At 40.0% G+C, this 27,067-nt stretch overlaps 1 protein-coding gene across 1 annotated transcript in view; it reads right to left on the reverse strand.

The window, feature by feature from the left end:
• LOC102784646 (gamma-aminobutyric acid receptor subunit gamma-3-like) overlaps positions 1 to 27,067 on the reverse strand; it is a 152,818-nt gene that overhangs the window by 63,027 nt on the left and 62,724 nt on the right. The window contains exons 4-5 of the mRNA XM_087836313.1: positions 3,151 to 3,242; positions 2,599 to 2,730 (exon numbers count right to left, since the gene is read on the reverse strand). Coding sequence (XP_087692439.1) covers positions 2,599 to 2,730; positions 3,151 to 3,242 — 224 coding nt within the window. The remainder of the gene's footprint in view (positions 1 to 2,598; positions 2,731 to 3,150; positions 3,243 to 27,067) is intronic.

Genomic DNA, 27,067 nt, shown 5'->3' on the forward strand with positions numbered 1-27,067 from the left:
AGTGATGTTCGTTTGACTTCGGGATCTTAAAGGACGGAGTTTAGGACCTAGATTACTCCCAGATATACGAGCACCTTAGTCGGACAAATACGGCAATAACGACGGCCCGCTTGCAAGTTCTACAAAAAAAATGTGCTTTGTTGTGTATCTGACGGACAAACACCAAACTAGTTAAGTTGCACCATTTTTACAAACTAATTCTGGTTCATCCGTTTCACTCAACAATCTGCTTTCCCCATTCACATTCTCCCTTACGCCGTGCTTTTTCGTCAATGCGCATGCGCGTCCTACCCATATTCTATCGCGATATTTCATTTTCTTATCATTGCCTAGCATTGTACTAGTGATGGTAAATTTGATTCTTTTTACTGAATCGAGTTTTAATGAGTCACTCAACAAAGTGAATCGGTTTTTTTGAGTCATTTGATTCACTGAGTCAGTTGACCAGAGAGTGCAAAAAATTTACATGATTCTAAAAGAAAACAACTATTTTATAGAGCAAAAAAGAGCAAAAACATTTCTAAAATTAAGCAATTTCCTATCAAAATTGCTTAATAAACATTTATTTTGTTTATTTTATTTTATTAGCATTTTCCTTAAATGTGTTAAATATATATTTTCTCATCTAAATGTCCACTGAAATGTGAGCCAGGGGGGCGGTAATGCGCCTTAACATTGGTTGCCAACCAAGAAGAAGAAGAAGCTGTGAGCCAGGAGGGAGGGGGTGAGTGAGTGAGTGATTCGTTCCTCTATGATTCAGCACAGGAGGGAGGGGGTGAGTGAGTGAGTGATTCGTTTGCTCTATGATTCAGCACAGAAGGGAGGGGGTGAGCGAGTCCTGAGTGATTCGCTTACGCTTACGATTCAGCACAGGAGGGAGGGGGTGAGCGAGTCCTGAGTGATTCGCTTATGCTTACGATTCAGCACAGGAGGGAGGGGGTGAGCGAGTCCTGAGTGATTCGCTTACGATTCAGCACAGGAAGGGAGGGGGTGAGTAGCTCAAATGTGCTGTTAGCATGTTAGCAGAGCGATGCTACTGTGAACCGAGGAGCTATTGTCTTAATGTGAGCTTCTACTCAGGGTTTTTTCTTCCAGTTCAGAGCAGAAATTTTTTTTTGTTAAGATACTGGATGTTGTTTTTCTCCACAATTTTAATTATAAGCTAGATACATTGCTGCTAACAGCAACAGGGATGAGTCAGTGAGTCAGTTGGGCTTGTGAATCATGATTCATGAGTCAGTAAAGTGATTCTCCAGTATTGAACGATTCGTCCATGATTCGCGCATCACTACATTGTACCGGTATTACCGTGAACGGTATAATATGGCCCAGCCCTAATGGCAGCTATAATAATGGCTGGTCTTTGAATGCTTAAGGAAAGCACCCTGTTGTTCCTTTTGTTACCTCCTCAAACATAGCATACACTGGCCCGTTCTGCATGAATGGAAAGGAAGATAACGCCATCTAACATACAATATTATATATTAAACAGTTTCATTTATATGCCGCTAATTCACAAGGTCAAGACCCTAAAGTATTCCAAAGAAACCCCCAAAATCGCATGAGCCCCTATAAGCAAGCACTTGGTGACAGTGGGAAGGAAAAACTGCCTTTTAACAGGAAGAAACCTCTGGCAGAACCAGCCTGAAGGAGGGGTAGCCTTACGCAGTGATCAGTTGGGGTTTTGCAGTTGATTGTTCATAGTTCTATCAATGCGGTCTATTGGTATTAATTATTAGACTTCAGTCACAGAACACCTTAAGAAAGGCAAGTCTCATCTCTTTAACAGAAAGACAAGATACAAATGGATAGCAATCTGCATGTTCAGGTTGATTCTACTTTCAAAGATTTACCTTTGGCACCTGACAGCCAATGCTCCAGTTGTAGCTCTTTCCTGCTAAGGACAAAGTATCAGAGAAATTGGGGTTTGGATTTTCAAATGTGATGACTTCTTTCTTTTTTATTTCTTTGTGAATATAAACAATTGATTTTAGACAAAGCTACAAAATGAAACTTTTTTTTCCTTTAACAAAAACATATATTTATTGTAAAAGACCCACTTGCAATACCTTCACATCCCACCAGGGGGCAACAAGAAACATTTAAAGAGTTATAACACTAAATTACAGACGGAGCTACAGTGACATCACCCATAGCTTCAAATGTTTTCTTTTGTTGCCATCTTGGTCTTTCGAAATCAAATATGATAACGAGGGGCACATGTAACTGTGAGATTGCAGCCTGATTGGCTAATGACTTGTCAGTCACAAGTTGTTGGCCAATAATAATATCACAGGTAAATTCTGTTTTCTGGTACTGTTTTTGGACTTAATTTAAAATGTATGAAAAAACAGTGAATCTGCCAGTAAAGCCAACTAAAGTCTAAATGTCTTTTATTGTCTGTACTCAATGTCAACACTGGTGGCAGAATTTTGTTTAGCCACAATATACAGTTGGCATTAAGAATCAGAATAGAGGGAGTATTTCTCATGAAAAGATTTTTTACCAGCAGTCATTGGCTGTGATATTGTCTGCTCTCGATTTTTGTTCTTTTATCTTCCTGTTCTGTGTGTTTCCATGTGTTTTGAAGGGTTTTACCTCAGAGTATAAAGTATTTTCCCATTGTTCCAGATCCGGAGCAGCTGATTGGGCGTTGTTATCCAGTGAGAATCGGCGTTCTTGGAATTTCTAAAGATGGTGTCGGGCAGCCAGATCAGACCGACCATATTGCTGGTTGAAAAAGAGGGAAATTGATACAGAGAGAGAGAGGAAAGGAGGTTAGACTGATTCCCTCAGATTTCTTTGAAATGCACAAGGCTGCACTCATTCCCAATAAGAGCATAATAAAATACTCAGGCTACTAGGGGAAAACAAAGCACATCAATCAATTTGTTCCATTAATTACAGACCTCTTCCAAAGAGAGAGAGACAGAGGGAGTGAAGAATATTGTTTTATCATATGAAAATGTTCAAATAATAGATGCTAAAGTGGTGAAAAATAGCCACAGCAGTAGTTCATTTTAAAAAAGAGATCTAGTATAATTATCACTACATTGGTATTGATTCACCCACAAAGCTGATATATTTAGGAGTTTTTTTAAATAAAGGTTCCTGTATATTTGCAGTATGTCTTTACTAAATCTAATATACCTGTTGAGGGTTAGAATCCGCATGCTGCTGCTGTTATACCTCAGACGGGTGTCCACCCAAGTCTGGGCGAAGATAATATCGATCTGGTACTCCTGGGAAGAGAAAAGTAGAGTCAATATAAAGATCTGACAACCCGTGTTAGAGAAGAATAAAGGCAGAAAGAGACGTGCAGCCTGAAGTCTGTGTGCTAAGCAGCCAGTCGAATCCTTCGAAAAGAGCCAAGAATGTGTTTGTCTGAACACAAATGTGTCCACATCAAAGAAAAATACAAAAGCACTGCAGCCCTCGCTGCAAACATTCAATACATATTATGCTTTTGATATGGAAATTAAATTACACCATCTCACAAACTGTTTGCTTCAGCACATTTCCTTCACCTCAGCACAACCCTGCGTCTAATTGTGAGGTTTTTAAAAAAATACTGAATCCAATGTTGTGTTTTTGGGAATGTTAGTATTATCTCTGTCTTAGAAGAGTGGATTTGAATCCACCTTTTTTTTGCTGCTATTTTCCCCACAGGTATGTTTATAATCCACCAACCTCGACCCATAACACGCTTCAAGTATTTGGAATTTGTAAAACAGCAAAATTATCTCTCTGAGATTTTGGCACACACATGAAACTTCGATTGAAGCCTGTAGATTCCTCCTGAGAACTTGCATCAAAATAACGGCTAAATATAACCAGGCAAATTAGAGCTGACAAAGAATGTCAGTCATTGATCTTCACTCTCCTTCGGGCAGCAATTAAAAGCATTTATCTTGCAGATACATGTGGGTTCTGCAAGACAGTTGGCTACACACTCTTCATAGTTTACACATCTTAATGGCTGCTATTATTGCTTTATTAATACAGTGAAACACCTGCTTTGTGTGCAGTCTTGGCTGTGATCAAATTTACAGATACACTATAAGATAGTTTAGGCAGTCAATTTAACTGTTCTCACATACTGCATCCTGCTACTGAAACTCATTTGCACTTATATCATTAGTGCTTTGCTCACTTATTTTTTAAATTTGCTTGTTTCCCACTGAAATCTATACTTGCTGCTGTTCATGCATCACTTCTTTGGCACCACCTCCACCCCCACATCTGAGTATAGCCTCTGAGTATACATTCCTCTTCAAAGAAGAGTTGTTATTGTCACTCCCCACTCACTGTCTTCATGTACATTTGGAGGATGGCAGACTAGGAGAATAAGTGTGGGCCAGGCACTGTCATTCGTACATGGAAGTAACAACAGTGTGTGGGCAAGGATGGTGGTAAAACTCCAATGTCAGAGCCTAAATTCATGCCTCACTCTTTCACTCCCCATAGAGACATTATGATGGCGCAGTCTGACATCAGAACTTAGACTTCGCTTCTTAATCGTTTACTCCCCACTTGGAAGTGAAATCAGGAAGTCACGATTGCTTAAGATTTGCTCCTTAATGTTTTACTCACACCCCAAAAGGAAGTACAGGAAATGATCGTGTTAAACTACACGATCGACTGGCGACTGTAAACTACAATGTCATATATATATATATATATATATATATATATATATATATATATATATATATTTTTATTTATTTATTTTTTTTTAACAATGCAAAATCATTTTGAATTAAGCAGAAAAAGCCAAGAGTTCAAGTGCATCGTTGTATTATTAAGTCAGATGGTTGGGAACGACTGATACCACTGGGCAGGAGATGAGGACCTCCAATTTGGCTAGCAGAAGGTCAGTACAGCAGCTGGAAGGAGCTGCTGTACTGTTAAGACGTAAACTATGCCAGTACTGCAGAGATTCAATTTTATTTATACAGCGCCAAATCACAACAACGGTCGCCTCAAGGCGCTCTGTATGTATTATTGTAGGGACTACCTTGCAATATAGAGAAAAACACAGCAAACACTTTGGTGATAGTGGGAAGGAAAAACTCCCTTTTAACAGGAAGAAACCTCCAGCACAAACAGGCTCAGGGAGGGGGCGGCCATCTGCCGCGACTGGTTGGGGTGAGAGAAGGAAGACAGGATGAAGGACATGCTGTGGAAGAGAGCCAGAGATTAATAACAAGTATGATTCAGTGCAGAGAGGTCTGTTAACACATAGTGAGTGAAAAATACTGGCTGGATCAGGTGACGCTGTAGGCTGCTGGGGGATTCCCATGATGCACTATCTGTATGCTTTAGCAAAATGGAAAGTTTTAAGCGTTATCTTAAAAGTAGAGATAGTGTCTGTCTCCCAAATCCAAACTGGAAGCTGGTTCTGCAGAAGAGGGGCCTGAAAACTGAAGGCTCTCCCTCCCATTCTACTTTTAAATAGAATGGGAGGGAGAGAAATCTTCCATACTGGACAGTTTTGTCTTTACCCAAATGGTGACTCAACAGATAACCTTACAAAGGCTGTTTTTAGGGCACAGTACTGTACACAAGAACACAATTTCACATTCTAAATGTTTTTTTTTACCTTTTACTAAAACAGACAAGCCAGACTTGACCTGCCTAAAACAGCTGTTACAAAATCTCCACTATTACTGCTGCCCTACTGTTGATCATTTGGAGATGATGATGGGGAGAGCCCACACTGACTATGGCGCGCAATAATTCAGTCAAGTGAAGCGCCGAGTGTCACGTGCTCTACGCGGTGCAGGTGAACTCACAGCAATGCTCAAATGGGATTTTCTGCTAAAACTAGGTTGTATTTGGGACTGTACCTCCAAGATGGGTCCATTATTCATGGACATTATGCAAAACACTGAAGCCACACTGAGTGTGGGGAGATATGACTGAAACTAACAACGGAGGCTTTCATTATTTCTCCTGGGATCTATTTCAAAGTCAGAAAACAAAGGCATGAAGGGAGTCAGTTACTTATAGCCATTGTGAAGAAGCAAATGAATGATGCAAAGACTTAGGCGAGCTGAACAAAGGTGTCTTGTTTTGTATATTCTCTAATGTAAAGTCAGAGAATAGAGGTTGTAAGTTCATTATTTAGAGCATAAATGTTTCATTTTAGGCTTTAAAATATTCAGAATGTGACACACTATTTCTCTCCTGTCCCCGACTATGTTTTTTAGACAGCAGACAGCAGACACATGAAGTGCTAGGAAACCCTCACACGATTAAAAATGCATTACTCCTTATGTGAGTTGGAGTTGGACCCACAATCATGAAACCAAAAGGTGTAGGTGGAGATGACAGTTGTTCATGAGAAACCTCTGCCTATGAAATCCTGTATAGTGATACCTAAATTTTGCCATATAAAATGAAAGTGCGCTCTCACAATGTCATTTACTTTGCACACACCAACACAATATTATTGGCAAATGAAGGATGATAGAAAAAATCAACAAATACATCCCCACTCTTTCAGAATGCGAATACCAGTCAGAATCAGATAATATGAAATCCATTAATAAAGCCAAAGGATGTTGACAGCAAAGCACGTCTGACTGAAATTAATTAGCCTGACTTTAGTGGCATCAGAACAAATAGCTTCCTCCTTATCCGGCCTCATCTTTTTTGCATGGAGGCAGCTCGCTCCTCGCCACTTACAGATGTCTTTCATCCACATTTTCCACATTCAGGTACCAAAACATGTTTCCTGAGAGAGCCGATATCCTATCTTTATGGCTGTGTGTTCAGTCAAAGCTTCACTGAGAACTCCCAGAGCCAGAAATGTTTTTTTTTTTTAAATAAAGTGTCTAGATTGGCAGTGACAGGGCTCTAAGGATTAACAGTTTTTTCATGCCTGTAATTACAGCGAGTTTTCCATTGTTTTTCTGCCATGTGGAGGGCCTCGCCGGGGGTGTCTGTCAGCGGGATTACACAAAAACTACTGAGCCAGATTTCATGAAACTTGATAAAGAGGTGAAGCACGAGCAAAGAAAGAACCCATTAGGTTTTGGTGTGGATTTTGATTGCTTCCTTTAAACTCAGTAGATTGTGCCTTTCTATTGTAGCACTTGTTCTTTCAATCAATCATGATGTCAATTCACAGTGAGAATGAAAAAAAGTAGAAAAAAATATTTCATTTACAAAAAATCATTTCATTAAGGAATATGACTTTTGCCCCTTTAGTAATTCACACTTTCCAGGTCCAGAAACCCCAACTATGGTATAGTATTAACAGAAATATGCTTCTCATTCAGGTGACAGTTTCACTTTACTTCCGTTTATTCAAAACAACAGAGGCTGTCGTTGTCACTTATGATATGTAGAAAATATTTATTGAAGTTTTTCAAGCTAAGCCCATTCAGTATAGTAGAACAAAGTGCATCCCAGAGATCTCTGTGGATAAATAAGGCAAGCAAAGGCCTTTCACCCAGGAGACTGTGGTTCATATTCTCACTTAGATCAAATTTGACTTTAAAACTTTAAATTACTGGATTTAGACTTATTTGATTTGATTTTTTTTTTAGTTTTCTGTTGACATCTCATTTCAGAAGCAATGTTTGTTGTTGTATTGTTATATATATATATATATATAAACTGCATATCTATAATATTCCAAAGTAATGTAAAGCACCCTGAGATGATTGCTGGCATTATATAAATCTAATCGATCTTGTTAGCTTTATGAAAAAGTTAGGTTTTAGATCATCGCAACATTGTGATTGATGATTTGCATTGATGATCCTGGAGAAACATTAATTATGCTATATTATCTAGTATTATCTAGTATGAACAACAGGTTGCTCGTGACTTGCTGGAAGAAGTTAACAGTGGAAGCAGCATGGTGACTTCACCAAAAAGACATGCAGGTTAAGGAGGTAGGTAGGTGACTGATGACTCTAAATTGCACATAGGTGTAAATTACTGTGTTAGGCCCTGCAACAGACTGGTAACCTATCCAGGGTGTACGCCACATCTTTGTCTATGGTAGCTGTGATGGGCTCCAGCTATCCCCCCATGACCCTGAATTGAATAAGTGGAAGAAAATGGAAAGATGGATGCTGTGGCAAGAAAGGGTTATAAGCTATATCATTTTCCTTTTGTACTTATTTAACCATTTAAGCGAATATGAACTCTAAGTAAAACTATTCATTACCCTTATTTCCCTCCAGTCTTTACATGATCCCAGCCACCTCCAGTCAAATCTTACTGCCCTGCTCTTAAAAAGAATTCCACCAAGCAATCTCTGCTTGGCACTTGCTGTAAGTGCACAGTATTAACTGAAGCCATCAATATTTTATTAACCGGTTAGAAGAGATTGATTTCAAAGCAAAATGTAATTGTTTCACTGGTGTGACCTTCAAGCTGACGTCAGTGTAACTCACCGCTTCCTGCTTAGAAGCGGTGAGAATATTACAAGCCTTCCAGCAGCTCGGTGGCAACTCTGTCCCCGATTGAATCACCGATATTGGATTCTGCCAAAATTCTGATTATGTTAAGTTTGTCTTCATTTTATCACTTTGCACAATATTTGTGCATGCTAACCAAACTCTGGTTGAATGCTGCTTACAAATGAATGCATCGATAATAATTACCCAGCACTAAAATGCACACTAACTCCTTTTTAATTTTCACGATTTGGTATGTCTAATTTTCCTTAAATAAGGCTCTGAGCGCTTACAGCAATGATTATATGCTTGTTTCTCTTATACTGGTTTTCCTACCGGTCATCCGTGAAACTGGGACCTAAGTACAGATACATATATCCTTTTTTCCTGACTAATTCAAACACCTTGCACTATTAAAACAGCACTTAAAAAAGGAACAATATAATTTTTTACAAACATCTTGCTATCCCTGAGAACTCAATTCTCTGAGTTAAAATTTGTCATGTGTTCTGACTTTGAATACCACCCATCAGGGAAAGGGTCATGATGGTTGTGTTAAACATCATTGTCCAGTATTTAAAAAACTAATTCTGAGTTCTGCTGATGTTATTATCTCTCTTTATTTTTAAGCAATGTCTTGGTTTGATGTTCTTTGACCATTCCATTAATGGCAGTAATCTTTTATCTGTTAAACAAAGGGGATCTTTCACTGGGTATCATCAGAGTAAACTTTCATTTCCACTCAGTTTTGGTTTTAAACCTGTCCCATGAAGTGTGTGACCTGATTATTAAACAAAATTACAGTTATTTAGCCATTATTATCCAGTATATTAATCATGCTCATATCATTTATAATGTTTTGTTCATGCATGCATGAGAGCACAATCTGATATCGCTGTGTTTGTTAAATAGCTACAACAATGTGATAATTGATCCAAAGTGAATGTGTCATGTAGCACTGTGATTCAAGGCATGGTAGGGAGGGGCATGTTAGTCAGTTTCAGCTGCTTTGCACAGGTGGAGCAGGTGCACTAGAGGGGCAACAACGAGGAAACCCTCCAAAAACAGGAAATGAAATCTTGTCCGTCTTTTTTTTTTCATCCCATCGGGAGGACCGATACCTGCTCCATTGTGCAAGGGAGAACAGGATGAGCAGTGCCAGAGTCCTCCAGCAGGCCACTGGTATAAATGTCTCTCATTAAACAATCATAAACAGACTTAGGGCTCAACATCCTCTAGTGCGCCCTGTGCTCACTCTTCATCACCGTGGAGCCCGATTGTCAATGGCCATCGAATATCAGAACTGGCAGATCCACCACTGGCCCTGTGCTTTTCATAGATGAGAGCAGGTTCACCTTCAGCACATGTGACTGATGTGACAGGGTCTGGAGACGCCGTGAAAAACATTATGCTGTCTGTAATGTCGTTCAGCATAAACGTGGTGGGTCAATGATGGCTGGAGATGCATATCCATGGGGGTACTCACAGAACTCTACAGGCTAAGTTACGACACCCTGACTTCCATTAGGTATAAGGATGAAAATCTTGGACCCATTGTTAGACTTTCCACTGGTATAGTGGATCCTGGGTTCCTTCTGGTACTTGACAATGCATCCTCTCATGTGGAGAGAGTATGCAGGTAAGTGTTCCTTTATCTTTATTTTTTTTAGCTGTATAAAAGGCATCACATATATTATATATTATAGCAGCCATCCAAATTATGATGAATGCACTACATTTTTTGTTTTTTAGCATTTACATAAACATCAGTACATAAACAAACATTTATGTTTAATTAACATAACATCAGTTTGCACATAATATAATTGATTTCAGCAAATCTAGCACTGATAATGGGTTATACATTTATAGCAATCTAGTTGTGTTTGCACTGGTGCAGAATGCAGGATAACTGGCCTGAAGCACTGAAGCAGAGGTGGACCAGCATCGAGTATGGACAATGCCTGGCATCCCCTTTCTAGTATAAGCATACAAGTAGAAGGAAATGACGGAGAACTCCATCACTTTTTAAACCAAAAATTTAAAACCCTGGTTTTAGTTCTTGAAAGTCTTCCTTACTGTAGTTTGTTCTTGGGGTCTGCAGGAAGCTCACTCAGTAGCAGCAGTTCTTGGTAAGTTTGTTGGTGTTATCAGGGTTAATTACGAGCAAGTCAAGAAAAGAAAATCAATTCAGGCTTCCGTGAATATGCCACCATTACAGCCTGCACATAATGAACTCTACTTCATTACTGTTTCTACTTCATTGCTGATCAAGTAGAATCCTGCGAGCTCTGAAATATTGTCTTGCACTTTATTAGAATGCTTTGCCAAAAAAAACAAAAAACAAATCTCAAACTTAAACACATATCACTGACTAATGTACTTCCTCAGGCAAAACCAATGCAGCATAGTTGTTATAAATATTTATAAGTGAAATATTTATATCTCTCAGACTCTGGGAAATTGGTCGCTGTTCTACATCTTCAATCCTTTAAGAAGAAAAATGATTTTTTTTTTTTAAATCTCAAAGTAATGTGTCCACTTCTGGAGTGGTTCTAATGCTACTTCATCACCACAAATGATGTTTAGTTATTTCCTTTTACACTCTAAAAAGTAATTCAGAGACTTAGTAAATTTCACTATAAATATAAGTTAGATGAGTCTGATAAAATCTATGAAAATACTTTTAGTAATTATTTGAGTTTGATAAATTGCAATAAATGTCTGAAATTTTAACTTATGTGTTTGTGTTAAATTAAGGTATTTATTTACATTTATCTCAGACAAAAAAAAATCAGTATGTGGTTCACAGAATACCTTCTTTGCATGTACTTAATATTTTTGTTTAAAATTGAATCAAAATATTTGAGAAATGGGTATCTATACTCATCGGCAGCTTGTACTAAAATCATTAATTATTCAAATCAATATTATTTATTGTCAGCAACTACAACTTAAAAGTGTAAGTAAAACAGGATAACATAGAGTAATTGAGTATTAGCGAGCGGCAAGAACACATAGCCTCACAGGAAATTTCCCATCATCACAACGGCGGTCAACAGACAATTTGCTGGTTAAGTGGCCTGGGTGCAAACTGTTAATGTAACGTTAAGGCTGTTTTACTGTAACCTTCTAAAATGGGGCGATTGTGGCTCAAGAGTTGGCAGTTTGTCTTGTAATCGGAAGGTTGCCGGTTTGAGCCCCAGCTCCGACACTCTTGGTCGTTATGTCCTTGGGCAAGACACTTTACCCGTTGCCTACTGTTGGTGGTCAGAGGGCCCGGTGGCGCCAGTGTCTTGTAGTCTCGCCTCTGTCAGCTGTGGCTACAATGTAGCTTGCCATCACTATTGTGTGAATGGGTGGATGACTGAATGTAGTGTAAAGCGCTTTGGGATCCATAGGGACTAAGTAAAGCGCTATACAAATACAGGCCATTTACCATATTTAATTTTAAATACAATTTTGATTAAGTTCAGCTTACAAAATTTACAAAAATACAAAATCTGTTTTAGTTTTTAGAGTGTACTCTCCTCACTGCTCCCCACCCCAACCCACCTTGTCCCCAAATAAACACAATGACCCAGAATGCAATGGTGTAGCATTATCCTGCCAGCAGCCCTCGCGGTGATGCTCCTTGTGTGTGTGACGGGCTGAAAAAAACCAGTAAACACGATCATTCATCCGCTGCTTAGGGGTGATGATGAACTTTTGTCATATGTGTAATAAACAAAACTGTCCTGTACCTGAGGATATGAGTGGCATTTTGAAGATTGCTTTTGTGTATGTGTGCGCGTGTGTGTCTATGGAGCTAATATCATAAACATGCTTTTGTATTGTTCATTCCTAGGAATCAAATAGAAGGACCTTTTGAAAGAAACAAAAGAAATCCATTTGCATACCTGGCTGTTTACTCGAACACAGTTTGTGAGGGTGTAGGAGGCAAAAATGAAAAATGATGCAGACTGCCGGCTATGCTTCGCTGAACATCTATCCTAAGGTCCAATCAGCACCTGTGATTCTTTGTCTAAGATAAATGATGTACTTGTTGTTTGGCCTGTTTAATATTGATACCAGTAGTAGGGTATGCTGGCAGCAGCAGCAGAAACAGCTATAGCGCTCATTTATCTGCCACCAGTAGACCCTGTATGTACATCATGTTTCAGAAATGTATTTGCTCATCACTTTTTTCAGCTAGAGCTGAGTCAGTGAATGTGAAGTCAGATATTGATAAATACCCAGGAGCATAATGTGGAACAAATAGGGATAAATGTGAAGATTTGCCATTCATCAATCCATTTTCTAGCATTGTCCCCAAGCAAGCAAAGAGACAGAGATAGTTTGCACTCCAGAGTCTCCTTCAGAGTGGACATGCACAAAGACACCTCACCTTGGAGAAACCCAGGAGGCATCCTAATGTCCAAACCATCTCAAATCATTCTCTTTGTTGTGGAGGAGCAGTAGCTCTACTTGGAGTCCCTTCTGAATAACTGACATCCTCATTCTATCTCTAAAGCTGTGTCAACATATAAAGCAATTAGCACATCACTTCATGGCTCAGTCCAACCTGATTGTGAATAGGAAAAATCCATGTTTGCCATGTGACTTTTTTGGTGTTCCTTGTATTTGGCAACTGATTGCAACTGGTCCCCCCCAAGGTTGAGTGTTTATGACCTTCAATCTATGGGTAACCAACAGATTAAGCTTTTGACCAGGTGGGAGTCAACCTATTTCTAAACAATCACAGTCTGATTTGGACAGACTGCAATCACTCTCAGACAGTTTGCATGTATATAGTGTTCTCCCTGCCTCTGCATCAGTTCTCTCCGGGTAATCCAGCTTCCTCCCACAGTCCAGAGACATGCAGTTCGTGGGGTTAGGTTAACTGGTGATTGAAAATTGGCTGTATGTGTGAATCTGAGTGTGGATCATTGTCTGTCTCTCTGTTTTAGCCCTGCCACAGACTGACAGCCTGTCCAGGGTGTACCCTGCCTTCTCGCTCCATGGCAGCTGGGATGGATGGATGGGTAATTTATAAACACAGACAGATTATTATGAACATGTTGTAACAAATCGTAGTCATTCTGTGCCGATGAGCATAACTTGACTGCGACACACCTCTTTGCGATAGAAGACTTGACTCAGCTGCTTGTCGACTACTTGTATTCTGGTTATATTCGTTTATAAAAGCAAGCAGGACACACAACGACATCACTCTTTCTCGAAGAATTTCAGATTTATTTTTTCAACTAGTTTCCGTCGAGTCTGAGTGGTTAATGTGGATTTCTGTTTCATGTCACTTCCTGTGTATGTAGATGGCAGTTTGCCTCCATATTATTATAAATAAACCCTACTTTAAAAAGCTGGGTTTTATTGCTAAGTCCATCTTTTTTTGCCTAGAGTAAGTGGTGATATTTATGTAACACAACCGTTGCTACATTTCCACTTGTTCTTTTTTATTCATTGCTTACACTGATTAAACCATATTGTTTAGATAGCTGGATACAATCATTCAGTGGTCCAATTGCTTTACCTTTGACAATGAGCCGGGCATTACTCTGCACACTTCAACCCATGGTTGGATAGATTGGTCATTATAGCAGTTACCCATGGCACCTATGGTGTCACAGCTCTGCTAATCTAATAGGAACATATGCAATCGAACTGCGAACAGAACAAACAGAGGACAGTGTGACAGAACAGACAGTGTCTGTAAGCTTTGCTACTGCAAAACTAGAACATCCCTGACACCGCCCCTGTGGATGCGACTACACAATTCAACACTGTTTCAGGATAAGGGGAGTGCTAGCATGTGGCACAGCGCTGTTTTTATTGATCATTGCTCATTGTTTCACTTTGAGCAGATCATTTTTACATTAGGTTCTGCATAAAAACAAAGAGGCAGCCAGCATAAAGCGAATGGTTCCAAACTCATCTCTTCAGGGGTATTCAACCCACATACTGAACATATACTGTACAAGAATGACTCACCATACATTTCTTTGCCACCATAACACTTACGTTTCTTCAAAGTAAGTCAAAACGAATTCGTGAACACACAGTATCAGCAGCTGGATCATTTTAAGTTCTTTGCTTTAAAGTGCAAAATGATCCTTCTCTTGTTTATTTATCTCAAACAGCCAGCATGTACTTAGAACTATGTTGATACCTCGAGGCTTTTCACAGTCTGCTTGAGAAGGTAGTCCTTTTTTAGCCAGCTTTAGGAATAGTCCTTCAAACACAAACAGCTCATAATTAATGTATATACCGATTAAAGAGTTTTGCTTCAAATGCTAGATTTCTGTATACAATGATTCCTAGGAGAAAACAAGCAGAGGGAATGAAGAAAACAGAAGAGGAATTAAATTAGAGAGGAAACAGCAGAAGGTAATGAAATCTAATAGGGGTCAGGGAAGCGATGAGGGGAAATGACGTGAATGGAAAGTCTTAAATTGAAAGAAAGATATGCTGGAGAAGAAAGGGGGAACAGAGGATGATTTAAGGGTCCTGGACCTATTACCATGTCAGCTAATCAATATGTGCTGACCCTCAAAAATTATATTCAAGCCAGTCCCTACATTCCTGTTTAATCAAGATACTGAGAAAGTCTTTAGTTTTCATGCTCTCATAATGCAGCAGCTGCTTGTACATGACATGCTACAGGCTTTGATGACTGCTGTCTACCTCCTCAAACACAGAGCTCCTCCTGTTCTGCTTATTATTACCATACTTGGCGAGGCTTGCTGCATCTTGTGTATCTCTTCTTTAAAAACCCCTTTTTTTGTACTTTCACAGCTCCCCGTTGTTTGAATTAGATGCATCCTCAAAAGTACACATATTCCTCCGCTATACTGTCACATAGGAGCTCCATTATTGGGCAATTGTGCACAACTCTGACTGTGAGCAATCATTTAAGCCCTAAAAACATCATATTTGGAAATAAAGTGTATTTAAGCGTGTCTATCACGGTCTGGAGTGTGTTCACACTAGGATTTCATTGCTAGGTTTCGGCTCCAGTGACCTGTATTCACCAAACTAAGAGAACAGGTTTGCATGAGATGGTGGAGAGGTGTTGAGCTACCTCTGCATGTGCATTGTAAAGCATCTGCACCTCCTCCTTTTTAGGAACATGAAACTGCTGCTGGTAGTTGTTTCAGCAGTGCCTCAAAATGCTGCACTTTTAAGTCCCAGATTATATGTAAAATAGGGTGAAGTGTGGACTTACAACACAGACAGTAGATACTTGTAACATACACAGATCAGGCATAAGATTATAACCAATGGCATTGATATCAGTGGGCAAGTGAATATTTTGTCCTCAAAGACAAATCTGCAGGAAAAATGAGTTAGACAAAGGCCCAACAGTGACAGCTAGATGACTGGATCAGAGCTTCTCATAAACTGGAGCTCTTGTGGGGTATTCCCAGTCCACAGTGGTCGGTATCTATTAAAAGTGGTCCAAGGAAGGAACAGTGGTGAACCAGTGGCAGGGTCAAGGCTCGTTAATACGTTAATGGGTGTGAAGGCTGGCTCATGCGGTCAGATCCATCAGACGAGCTACTGTAGCTCAAATTGTTGAAAAAGTTCATTCTGGTTCTGATAGAAAAGTGTCAGAATACACAGAGCATCACCGTTTTTTACATATGGTTCTGGATAGCTGCAGCTCGGTCAGGGTGGCCCTGCTCACCCTTGCCCACCACCAAAAGCCCCAACAATGGGCACTTGAACTGAACAACGAAGTAAGGGAAGAAGGTGTGCAGGACAAACAATCTGATCCATGGATCCCCACCTCACAGCTTACAGGATGTAAAGCAGGGGTGTCCAACTCCAGGCCTCAAGTGCCAGTGTCCTGCAGGTTTTAGATATCACCCTGGGTCAACACACCTGAATGAAATGATTAGTTCATTACCAGGCCTCTGAGAACTTCAAGACATGTTGAGGAGGCATTTAAATAAGCTATGTTGGATCAAAGACACATCTAAAACCTGCAGGACACCGGCCCTTGAAGCCTGGAGTTGGACACCCCTGACTTAAAGGTGCTGTTGCTAACCACAGCACGCCTTCAGGGCTCTATTGGAGTCCATGCCTCCATGGGTCAGGGCCACTTCGGCAGCAAAAGCGGGACCAACAGAAAAGACTTTTCATATAAATTTTAGGAATCCTTACATGGTTCATTTTGAATGAGAGGGACAACCACCTGATATGATATCACCGACTTTGACATTGATATCCAGGCACAGGAGCCCCACCTTCTGCTTAAGTCTTTCGGTTAAGAGGGGCAGCCAATCAGAAAATAGTTACCTTGCTTCGGCTAGTTATCTACCACTACCAAGGTGCAGTATAAGACATTTTCTGTGGAAAATGCAAAACATTTTGATTTTAGATGTGGTGAAACTAATGTTCTCCCTTCACATAAAAGTAAATTTGATGTTTTTTATAGCAAGATAAAAAAATAGATGTAAATCAAAAGTTTCCAAGCTTGAAAGGTGGATGTAGAGTGCAAATGCTAAATGTTTATCTTGCGTGTCCTCTGGAATCAACAGGTGCCACCCATTTAAAAAGGTCACAAATGACAGTTATGTAAGACAGAAAGGATTTTATTACTAATGTCGCCAGGAAACGGCAGATTCTCAACTATGAGAGACTGCAATTAAGGACAGTGAATGCCATTTACTTTCCTGAATTAACTCGTGAAGCTGTTTTGGCATAAAAGGAGAAGAACGGTGACCTTCTGCGCTGCAATCAGATAACCTTTTTCTTATGACTTTTTTCTTGCTTTACTCCCTGGGTACCCAAAATGAGCCACATCATTGAAGGTCAAAAGCGGAACATTTACAAAAAAGCACAAACCGACGTGCACAAAATTGCACTCATGCTCCCACGCGCAGAGACTACATTAAAAGGCTCTTTAAAGTAACGTTTGACATCTGAACAACAAAAAAAAAAAGTAAAGATTCCCTGTCACACGCGAGAACAAAGAATTTTCTGCCTGAGCAGTTATTTTCTCTAAATCATAAGTGCTTAACACTGCTCACACTCTTGTCAACTTCTGCCCTCTGAAATCTAGTCATACAGAAAGATGGGAGCAAAAGGCACTTTTTCTGTGAGGAAATGAAAGCAATGTCTTGTTGCCCAACATTGTGAATTAAAGTCTAGATCATGCGAATGAGATTAGCTCCATAAACAATGGCGGGGACAGCCTCAGAAACACTGAAATCAAGAAAATTGAGGATCTCACAAATGAGCCTCGAGTGTGTCCTATTTTAGTTTTTGCTGGTGTTGTGTGTCGTCAACAAATACAGAGGCCTTGTGCTGATTTTTTTTAAACTCGTCGTCATTGTGTGCAGAATTGATTTACACTCTCTGTGATGTTAAAATGATTGCAGCGCCAGGGATCTTGAGGTGTACTGGTGAGAGTTCAGAGCAGGTTGTTCTGACTTTATTTTTTGACAACTTGTTGCAGTGCTTGCCACCGGTAAATCTTAAGGTGACAGTCCTTCAGCACTCTGAAGGACTGTCACGGTGTGTCAGTCCAGGTTTATTTTTATCATTTAATTAGCTGGCTCCTGTCAGGTTCATTGGACTTTCTTCCTCCTCCTTCTCACCTTTATCTCATCCTTTTAGTTAGCCAGCCCATGCTTGCCATATCAACCAACTTTTGTCAGACTGTCTTACAGTTCTTGTCCCTGATGCATTTTTTTCTTACCATTTGGTGTGCTGTTTTTGCTGGCTACACTGACTGATCATTTAAGTTGGTACACCTCTGCAGCTTCTGGCTAGTGCAAATGTCTAATCAGCCAGTCAAATGGCAGCAACTCAATGGACTTAGTCATGTGGACATAGTCAATAAGACCTGCTGAAGTTTAAACTGAGCATCAGAATGGTAACCAAAAGGGAACCAAAGGTTGATTTAAGTGACTTGTAACTGTTGTTGGTGCCAGACAGGCTGCTGATGTACTGCGATTCTCCCACAAAACCAGAGAATGGTCTGAAAATGAGTTCCAGTGAGTGGCAGTTGCCTGAACAGAAAATGCCTAGTTGATGACAGAAATCAGTTTGGCAGATTGTGTTGCGCTGGTAGGAAGACAACAGAGACTGAAACGAACACTCGTTACAACCAACGTAAACATATGGAGAAAAGCATCTCTGATTGCACATGTCAAACCTTGACGCAGACTGGCAACATCAGCAGAAGACCGCACCGAATAGCGCTCCTGTCAGCTACGAACTTAGGTTACAGTTCTCACATTCTCACCAAATTTGAACAATTGCACAAATCAAATCTCAAACTTTTTTCTTGAACATGACAATGAGTTGAGTGTATTCGAATGCCCTCAACAATCACTAGATCTCAATCTGGTGAGATCCTTTGTGGTGGAATTCACTGATGCACAGCCAACAAATCTGCAGCACTGTCATGTTGTCATGTCAGTAAAGACCAACATTTCTAAGGAAGGTTTTCAGCACTTTGCTGAATCTGGGCCATGAGGAAATCAAGGCAGGTCTGAAGGCCCAAGGGGGGATGGGGGGGGGGGGGGGGGGCACCCAGTACCAGCAATGTGCCTGTTTTGTCATTTAGGCTTTATTTGTCAAAGCTCATGGTAGACCTTTAATATTTGATTCACCAATGGTCTAACTTTGTAAGTCAGACATACTCAAACTCAAATACATCTCACTGCATCAGTAAGGTTCTTTAGTTTTGATGTGCCCAATAAATACACATAAATATGCATGACATCAAGTGAAATACTTCTTAACTATGCGACTGAAAACCAGCATATGATCACAAAGTTTGTTTTTGCTTTTCACTCCAATATTTGTGTGATTTTCTTTGAGGCACTTGCATGACTTAAATTAAGAAGAGTATACTCAATTTTGAAAGCTAGATATTTATTTTACACGGCCAGCTCACCGAGAAGCTAAATCGTGGTTAAATCCAGTGAAATAACATTGCTGCAGCTGTAAACGCATCTCCACTCTAGAATCAAACTTTTTAACATGGAGATATTGCCAAGTAACCCGTAACAGATTTACAAACATTCTCAACAGTGCATAAAGCAAAAATGAGCAGTGGATATTTAACAGAAATGAAATGAGAAGCAGAGGGAGGGAAACACAATGTTCCCTTTTTGAGTCTAAGAGTCTCTTCTGAAGAGGGTTGGAGCCTTTGATGTTTTTTCCCCTGCATGTGTGTATTAATCATAGACAGATGGATAGCTAGATATGTATGTGTGTGCATCCGTGTTAGTGAATCTCTGTGTGTGCTTGTTTGTGTTCCTCGTAAGTAAGTGGACCTGCCACAAAAATAGGTGTTTCTGTCTGTTTGGAGTGGGGCTTCAGGAAGTCCTTCAATCTCTGTGGACTCAATTATTCAGTGAGTCCGTCCCCGGCTGCCGTTGCACCGAGGGTGTACACTTTCTTTCCATTCTGACGATGTTTAAGTGCATGCACGGGGTTGTTGGAAAACCAAAGTCACGAAGGATGAATAAAACAGGAATAAACATGAGAATCCCTGAGTCCAGTGTGGACTCCTAATCCCTGCTGATATTTACAGCCATGATTCAAAAGGGAAAATCAAGCTTACCGTTAACTTGCACAAAGAAAGCTTTTATACAAAAACACACCTGTTTTTGTCAGCCTTGATCACATAAGTGGAGCTGCTATGGATACGGAGTATCCCATCACTACTAATTGAGGTGTCAGGAATTTTAAAAAATATAAATATAAATAGATAGAAATAGGAAAGTCTTATTTTGAAGAAGAGGTGAACTTTAAAGGGGCCATATTGTGCTTTTCCTCATTTGTAAAATATATCCTATTATAATGGTGGATGCTCCCGTTGAACATGGCCTTATGTACAAAAAGACTACTACCTCCAGTCTATCTGACAGGGCCATAGAAGATCCCTAGCCCATGAGCAACACAAGTATGTGCTGCTTTGTGCAAGGAGGAGCAGTATAAGCACTGCCAGCACTCTACAAAATGACCTCCAGCAGGTCACTGCTGTGAATGTCTCTGATCAAATAATCAGAAATAGACTTCATGAGGTGGCCTATGAGCCCGACGTCCTGTAGTGGTCCCTGTGCTCACTCCCCAGCAGAGTGAAGCCGACTTGCATTTGCCATAGAATACCAGATCTCGCAGGTCCATCACCGGTGCCCTTTTCACAGATGAAAGCACAGCCTGAGGGGAAACCCTATCATGTGATTTCCTGAGGTCAAAAGGCCCAGGATGTGAGTAGGGGTTAAGGCATCTGGGAAGGGATCTCAAAACTGGATTATAGATGGCAGACAGTTGGTGTCATAAACCACCGCCTCTGTTCAAAGATGGTCGCTCACAGTGGACATAGATGGCTTCTTTCACTCCTTTTTCAAACCATCTGTCTTCTGTCCAAAATGTGAACATTGGTGTCCTCAAAGTAGTGACCTTGCCACTTTATAAACGCATGGCACAACATAGAAGAGCCACCTTGACGGGACAAGACTCGGCGGTCCATCTGCATCTAAAGGACAAAGGTCACTCCATAGGGCTTAAATCTGGGACTCTCCACCATTTGAGTAAGTAACTTTGAGTAAGTATCAAGTAACTTCTGGTCTGGGGAGGCATATTAATGGAGGGACCTCTACAGGCTAGGCAACAACACCCTGACCGCTATTAGGTATCAGGATAAAATCCTTGGATTCTTGGGTTCCTCCTGGTGGGATCATGTGGCAAAAGTAGGCAGGCATTTCCTGGAGGATGAACGAAATGATATTTGATTTGATGGAAGATGTATTATCTACAATGTGGCCTTACTGTCCTTGTATTTCCATTTGTGTATGCTAGATAATAAAAAAAGAGAGAGAAATCAGTACAGAGGTTTAAATATGCACCTAACTGCCAGTAACTTGAGGTTTCATTCTGTCAGAGCTTCTCATGACTGTTGATAAATCACATATTTCTATACCTCATCTTACCTTATAATACTATTCAAGTTAAAATATTCACTTCTTTATCCTTATAATCTCATTCTAATTCATGATGTATTTGGCTGACTCATCCACCCGTGTACTTATTTCACTTACTGGGAGCAAGGGCAAAATAATAAAAAAGATTGCTGCGTTACATTAAGGAAAATAAATAAAATTTAAAACCTTAACACTGAATAAAAAGCATCGTTTTTCCATTATCTCCTATAATCCCCAACTCAGGCACACACTAGACTATCAAAATAATTACAGCGCTGATTGCCGGCTCCCTGTTTGCAGAAAACTGTGAACAAAATCAAATGAATTGACAGCACCCAATCAAAACAAATTAAAAGCACGGCTGCGTTGTATTGCCGTGACCTGTTTTGTGTTTTGGGTCAGTAATAGCATCTTGGAAATGCACATACTGACTAATAGATGCAGCATCTCTGTGCCAAGAAGACTGAGGGCTGTGCTAGATTGATAGCGTGCCAGTGAGAATAATAATCTGTCCTCTTCATCTGAATCACTGTCCCTCTCTTCGTCTCTTTTTTTCCCTTTAAATTACGAAATGATAAATGTGTTCACTGTCTATATCTCTGGGACTCATGTATCAGCTAATTTGCTTAGCTCAACTTTGCAAAGGACGACCTTGATCTCAAACCTGGATGAGAAAGGATTTGTGAAAAGAGGCGAAAAAATGAAAATAACCTCTGAAGCCTCTACCAATGAAAGAAGAACAAAAAGTGAAAGGACTCAATAAGCAGAAGTGATCAAAGCAAAGGGAAAAGAAGCAGAAAAAGTCTGGATTCACTCACACAGAACTTGTTCTTCAGTAGGTTTATCAGTCCCAATAATAAAAAAGCACAAAGAAAAGATGTTCACACTCACACTGTCTGGGAGACAACATACACACTGCTTTTTCCCCTTTGTCTTAGATACTGTGTACACACACACACACATAGCAGCTTTGAAAAATGGCATCTTTCAAATGGGGACATTTTTTCTCGGCTCTGAATGACATTTCTTCAAAGATTAGTCATGTAAGCAGATTTATTGGCGCTAATATAAATGGCCGTCTGTAGTGGGAGTATCAATCCCTCTCCACTCACTACAGATGTGTTTGAAATGGCATGTGACAAGAGAGACAAGAGTTACAAAAACTTAAAGAATCAAAATAGAAAATGTTAATTGTCGTCTTTGTAGTGGGCGTTTGATTGTAATGTGCTATCAGTTAAAGGAGCTGTGTTTAACAGTTGATATTAATGACACATTCTGCAGCTCACATTGGATATTTTAACAGCTGTATATATTGTATGCAGTGTATGTTACGATGACAATAAAGCTGACTTGGACATAAAAGAACAACCAATGCAAGATATATGTTCCATCGCTAAGTCAAAGGTAGCTGACTAGCCACTCCCTGGTTAATTATTAGTGTCGACAGCAGATGTAAAACGTCTTTGCTTTGTTTTTTGATAGGAGTTACTAATAGCTAAAAACAATGCCATTTGATACTGTATATAACTTTGGAGGATGCCAACCACTCTCATGTTTGAGTCACTGAGACCAATTTCTTGGGGAAAATGTAAACTGTATGTAAACTGTATGTAAAATGAAACTAAAATCTCCAAAAATATGAAAATACTTCCCACGGGCAGCAGGATGGGTCCATTGCTGGAGTGGGCCAGCTCTGGCCCCCTTAGGCCACCCACAATGCCTTGGTAGTTCTCCTCTATTTATTTTAGATCTTTTGAAAACGCTAACATTGGCTTTATTAGTTAAATGATTTTGATGGTCTTTTTGACATATCTGTCTGCTGTCTCTGTGCCATTTTCCAACAATGCGTTTCCTATACTTCAGCAACTGGAGCCTTTCACCTTCAAGAAAAGGATCGGAGCACATTACTCTGCCATTAATCCTTTTCATTCACTATTGAAGTCAAACACTGAATAAGGCGCTGGCATAGGTAACGTAGTACGATCATGACTAATTGAGCACTGAATAATTTGCAGTATCAGTATAGAGATACAGTATGTTTCTTTTTCAGTGACTGTGATTAAAACGCCGAGCTGTGACACAAACCGTTGCACGGCCCCAAATAGCAGCCTATCACTTCCACACAGGTGAAAATGATCTGCTTTGACACTGAGTGGTGAAGAGCTTTCACTGGTGGTTAAAGGATTTGTGTTTGGATGAAAGCAACAATTGATATTCAGCAACTGCAGATGTTACAGTACAACGTTGTCTCGTAATAGCTGTGAAATTGCAAAAATGCATAATGTCAAGAGGAAACTTTTGTGTTGAACACAGAATCTATTTTTAGAGGGGTTTTGCTTTTTATGTCTTGCCTAGAGAACTGTTCTGAAAAACCAAAATCTAAAATTGCACCAAATATAAATAGAAGTATCTACAGTTAACTTGTTAATCTAATGAATATCACTATGTTTTAAACATTGAAAAGTATCTTTTTTCACTGTTTTAGAGCACACTTCAAACATTATACACTTTTTAAAGTTAATTAGTAATCAGCGCAGGTTGTCATCATCTATAGTAATCCCTAAAAAGCAAACAGGTTTGGTAAAGACTCAAGTAAAATCCCCAGTAGAAAATTGTTAGTAAAGGCTGTAGCTTTGTAACACATGCTGTAAAATTGTGCATATACAACCCAAACTGTGTAACCTAAGTAACCTAAGTAACTATGTGGGGTACCTGAGTAGCCAACTTTTGATACCTAAACCTAACAAAATATCTAACTGACCAAGTATATTTTTCTTTCTTTCTTTTTTAAAAAAGGCAGCAAATCAGTGCATTTAGGCATGTACACATGCTGAAATTCAAACTTAGCATCAGAATGGGGAAGAGAATTGATTTAGGTGATTTTGAATGTGGCTTTGAATGAAAAAAACAGAAAATATCCAGTGAGTCCTCTGGTCAAAAGTGCCTTGTTAATGCCAGAGGTCAGAGGTTGGGCCAGATTGCTTTGTACTGATAGGAAAGCAACAGTAACTCAAACTCAACTCAACCCCCCCAAAACCCAAAATGTTATAACTAAAGTAAGCAGAAGAGCATCTCTGAACCTTGAAGCAGATGGACAACAGCAGAAGAAGAACACACCAGGTGACATAACAAAACATTGCCTGCCCTGATTTGATTTCTGCTGTGACATTTGGATGGTCGGAAGGTATGGATCCATTCCTGCCTCACATCAAAGGTTCGGCTGATGGTGTAATGGTTTAGGAGAAATTTGTCTGGCACATGTTGGGCCCCTTTGCACCAGCTGAGCATCATTTAAGTTTCTCAGTTTCTTTCTTGAGTATTGTCTCTTGTCCAGCCCTTTATGACCATAGTGTGCCCATCTTTTGTGTCATGTGAAGCTTTGTGACAGGCAGGATTGGACCCAAAATGCAGGACTCAAACAGGGATATATAACTGCACGCAGGACTGGGACTATCAAAATAAAACAGGAAACGAGAGACAATACAAAAAGACGCAGACTTGACACTGAAAGACAGACTAAACTAGAAGCCAGAACAACAAATAACATCAAGAGAACAAAACCATGAAAAACCAATAATCAAGAAGTAGAACTTAAACACAAAACACTGGGTAACACCCAGCACCATAACATTTCGATGCCTATTATCAGTATGGTCCTATAGCTCACACTTGGTTTTAGCATGTTTCAATGACAGAACAGATGGTCCTAATAAATTCGACTGCAAACTGATACATGCTGGTGTTGTGCAAATGCAGAGGAACAAATTCAAAATGCTACCCACTCACTGGCAAGCATAGACATCGACAGCATCGTGTAGATGTCAGTGTCCATCTTTGTCAGTTAATTTACTGGCTCTGTTATCTGCCTCTCCCAGCACCAGCTATAAAAGCCCCGCACTTTCACTTGACTTTAATGCCCCTAATGCCGTTTAATCACTCAACTATTCATCACAGTATGTCCTAAATTACTATCAGCTTCATTTGGCGTTGCATCATCCCGGCCTGTGCCCATTACTGCGAGTGCAAAATGAGGAGAGATAATATGTTTTGTTCAAAGGCAGATGAGAAGCATCCTTGAGTTGGTTGCTGAATATGTTGTCATTTTGCTTCTGTGTGTCACGAGTTGATGGCACACTGAGGATTTGACCTGTTTTTGTTTTTTTTTGTTTTTCACACATATACACACACAGGACACATGATGGATTGGACTCAAGAAACACAACGAGTGCAGTGCAGTGGAAATGTGGAGCTTTGACAAAAAAGCCAAGCCAAGCTGAAGAAATTAGTTGTTTTCCCTCTCTCTCTGTTTAGCTTTGTGATATTTTCAGAGAAGTGGATGAAAGAAGGGGGGGGAAAGAGGTGAAGATGCAGAGGTGGACAGGGAGAGATAAAAGAGTTGTGACTTGGCACTAATTCCAGTCCAGAGAACTCCGGAGGCGGCTGGGGATTCACATTTCACTGACCAGCATCCATCGGCCCTGACGGGGTGAAGCCAATCAGCGCTTACGCAGAGGAAAATCACTGGACGGTCGCAGCGGGATCCTGTTCTCCGCTGAGACGAAGTTTGGACTCCCACAGCGAGCTGAGCTCAGCCATGCCCCAGTGACCCACTACAGGCTGCTGAGTTTTTAATTCACAACAACTCTATTACTCCCAAGTGTGTGTGCACATGTGTGTTGTTGCTCTTTTTTGAAGAGGCTGTTCTGTCTTCCTGTCAGTTAAAATTGAAGAAAAAAGAAGGAATTCACACATTTGAATGGCTACTTGATTTTTATCAGTTTATTGTTGACAGAATGTGAAAAAAACATAAAACCATAAAGGATATACATGTATATTTCATGTTGGTAAATCCTTTAAGAACACATGTCAAATTCATCATATCACTTTATGTCTTCCATAAATTATGACCTGCTGTGGTAGCTGTGGTGCATGCTGATCCGACCACAAAGGTAAACCTTAACAACATACCCAAGATGGAAAAGTTGATGCAAAAATTGGGGAATTTCAACCCTGAGTGGGTGACTGAGTCGTCTATGTTTTTACCGAGCGTAAAGGGAGGCCTGTTTATCCATTTTTCCATGACATGATTTCTGTCTTCAAAGAACATAATTTGTGCTGTCATTTTGATGTTTGAATTTGCACAGAGAGAGATGGAGGGAGCAGAGGCTTCAGAAAGTTGCTGAACTGAAAAGAGGCATAAAAATCAAGTAAAATGTGGTTCTCCGGCTCCAAAGTGATGGAGCTGTAAAAGCAGTTTTCATTCTAGAGGCAGCTGTGTGATACAGGTACCGCAAACTGCGTGATCAAAGATATTTAACTTTTCCAAATTCTGGTGAAATTGGATTGTGAAACAAGCAAAGAAAGACTTTTTCATTTATTTACAAGGACAAAATTAAACATTCACTACTTTGTCTTTTATACAAGACGTATTCTAATGTCCCATACTATCAGTATCTGACATAATTTAAGCTGTCAAACAGGCTGGTATGAGTTTGCCATATGGTAGTGATCTATCGGATAGATCCATCTATCATAATGTGAGAGATGGACTATGGCGTGTACAGGTCACCAGTCTATCACAGGGCTAAGCTGTTTTTGACCTTGAAGAAGTCAGAGGTCCAAAGTTAAGTGACATTTCAACACTTTCTCATCCCAACGCATAACATACCGACGACTGTGACAAATTGTTGGTATGTTACGCATTGG

Source organism: Neolamprologus brichardi, chromosome 23, assembly GCF_056152115.1.
Source record: "Neolamprologus brichardi isolate AB-2024 chromosome 23, ASM5615211v1, whole genome shotgun sequence".
NCBI classification, from domain to species: Eukaryota; Metazoa; Chordata; class Actinopteri; order Cichliformes; family Cichlidae; genus Neolamprologus; species Neolamprologus brichardi.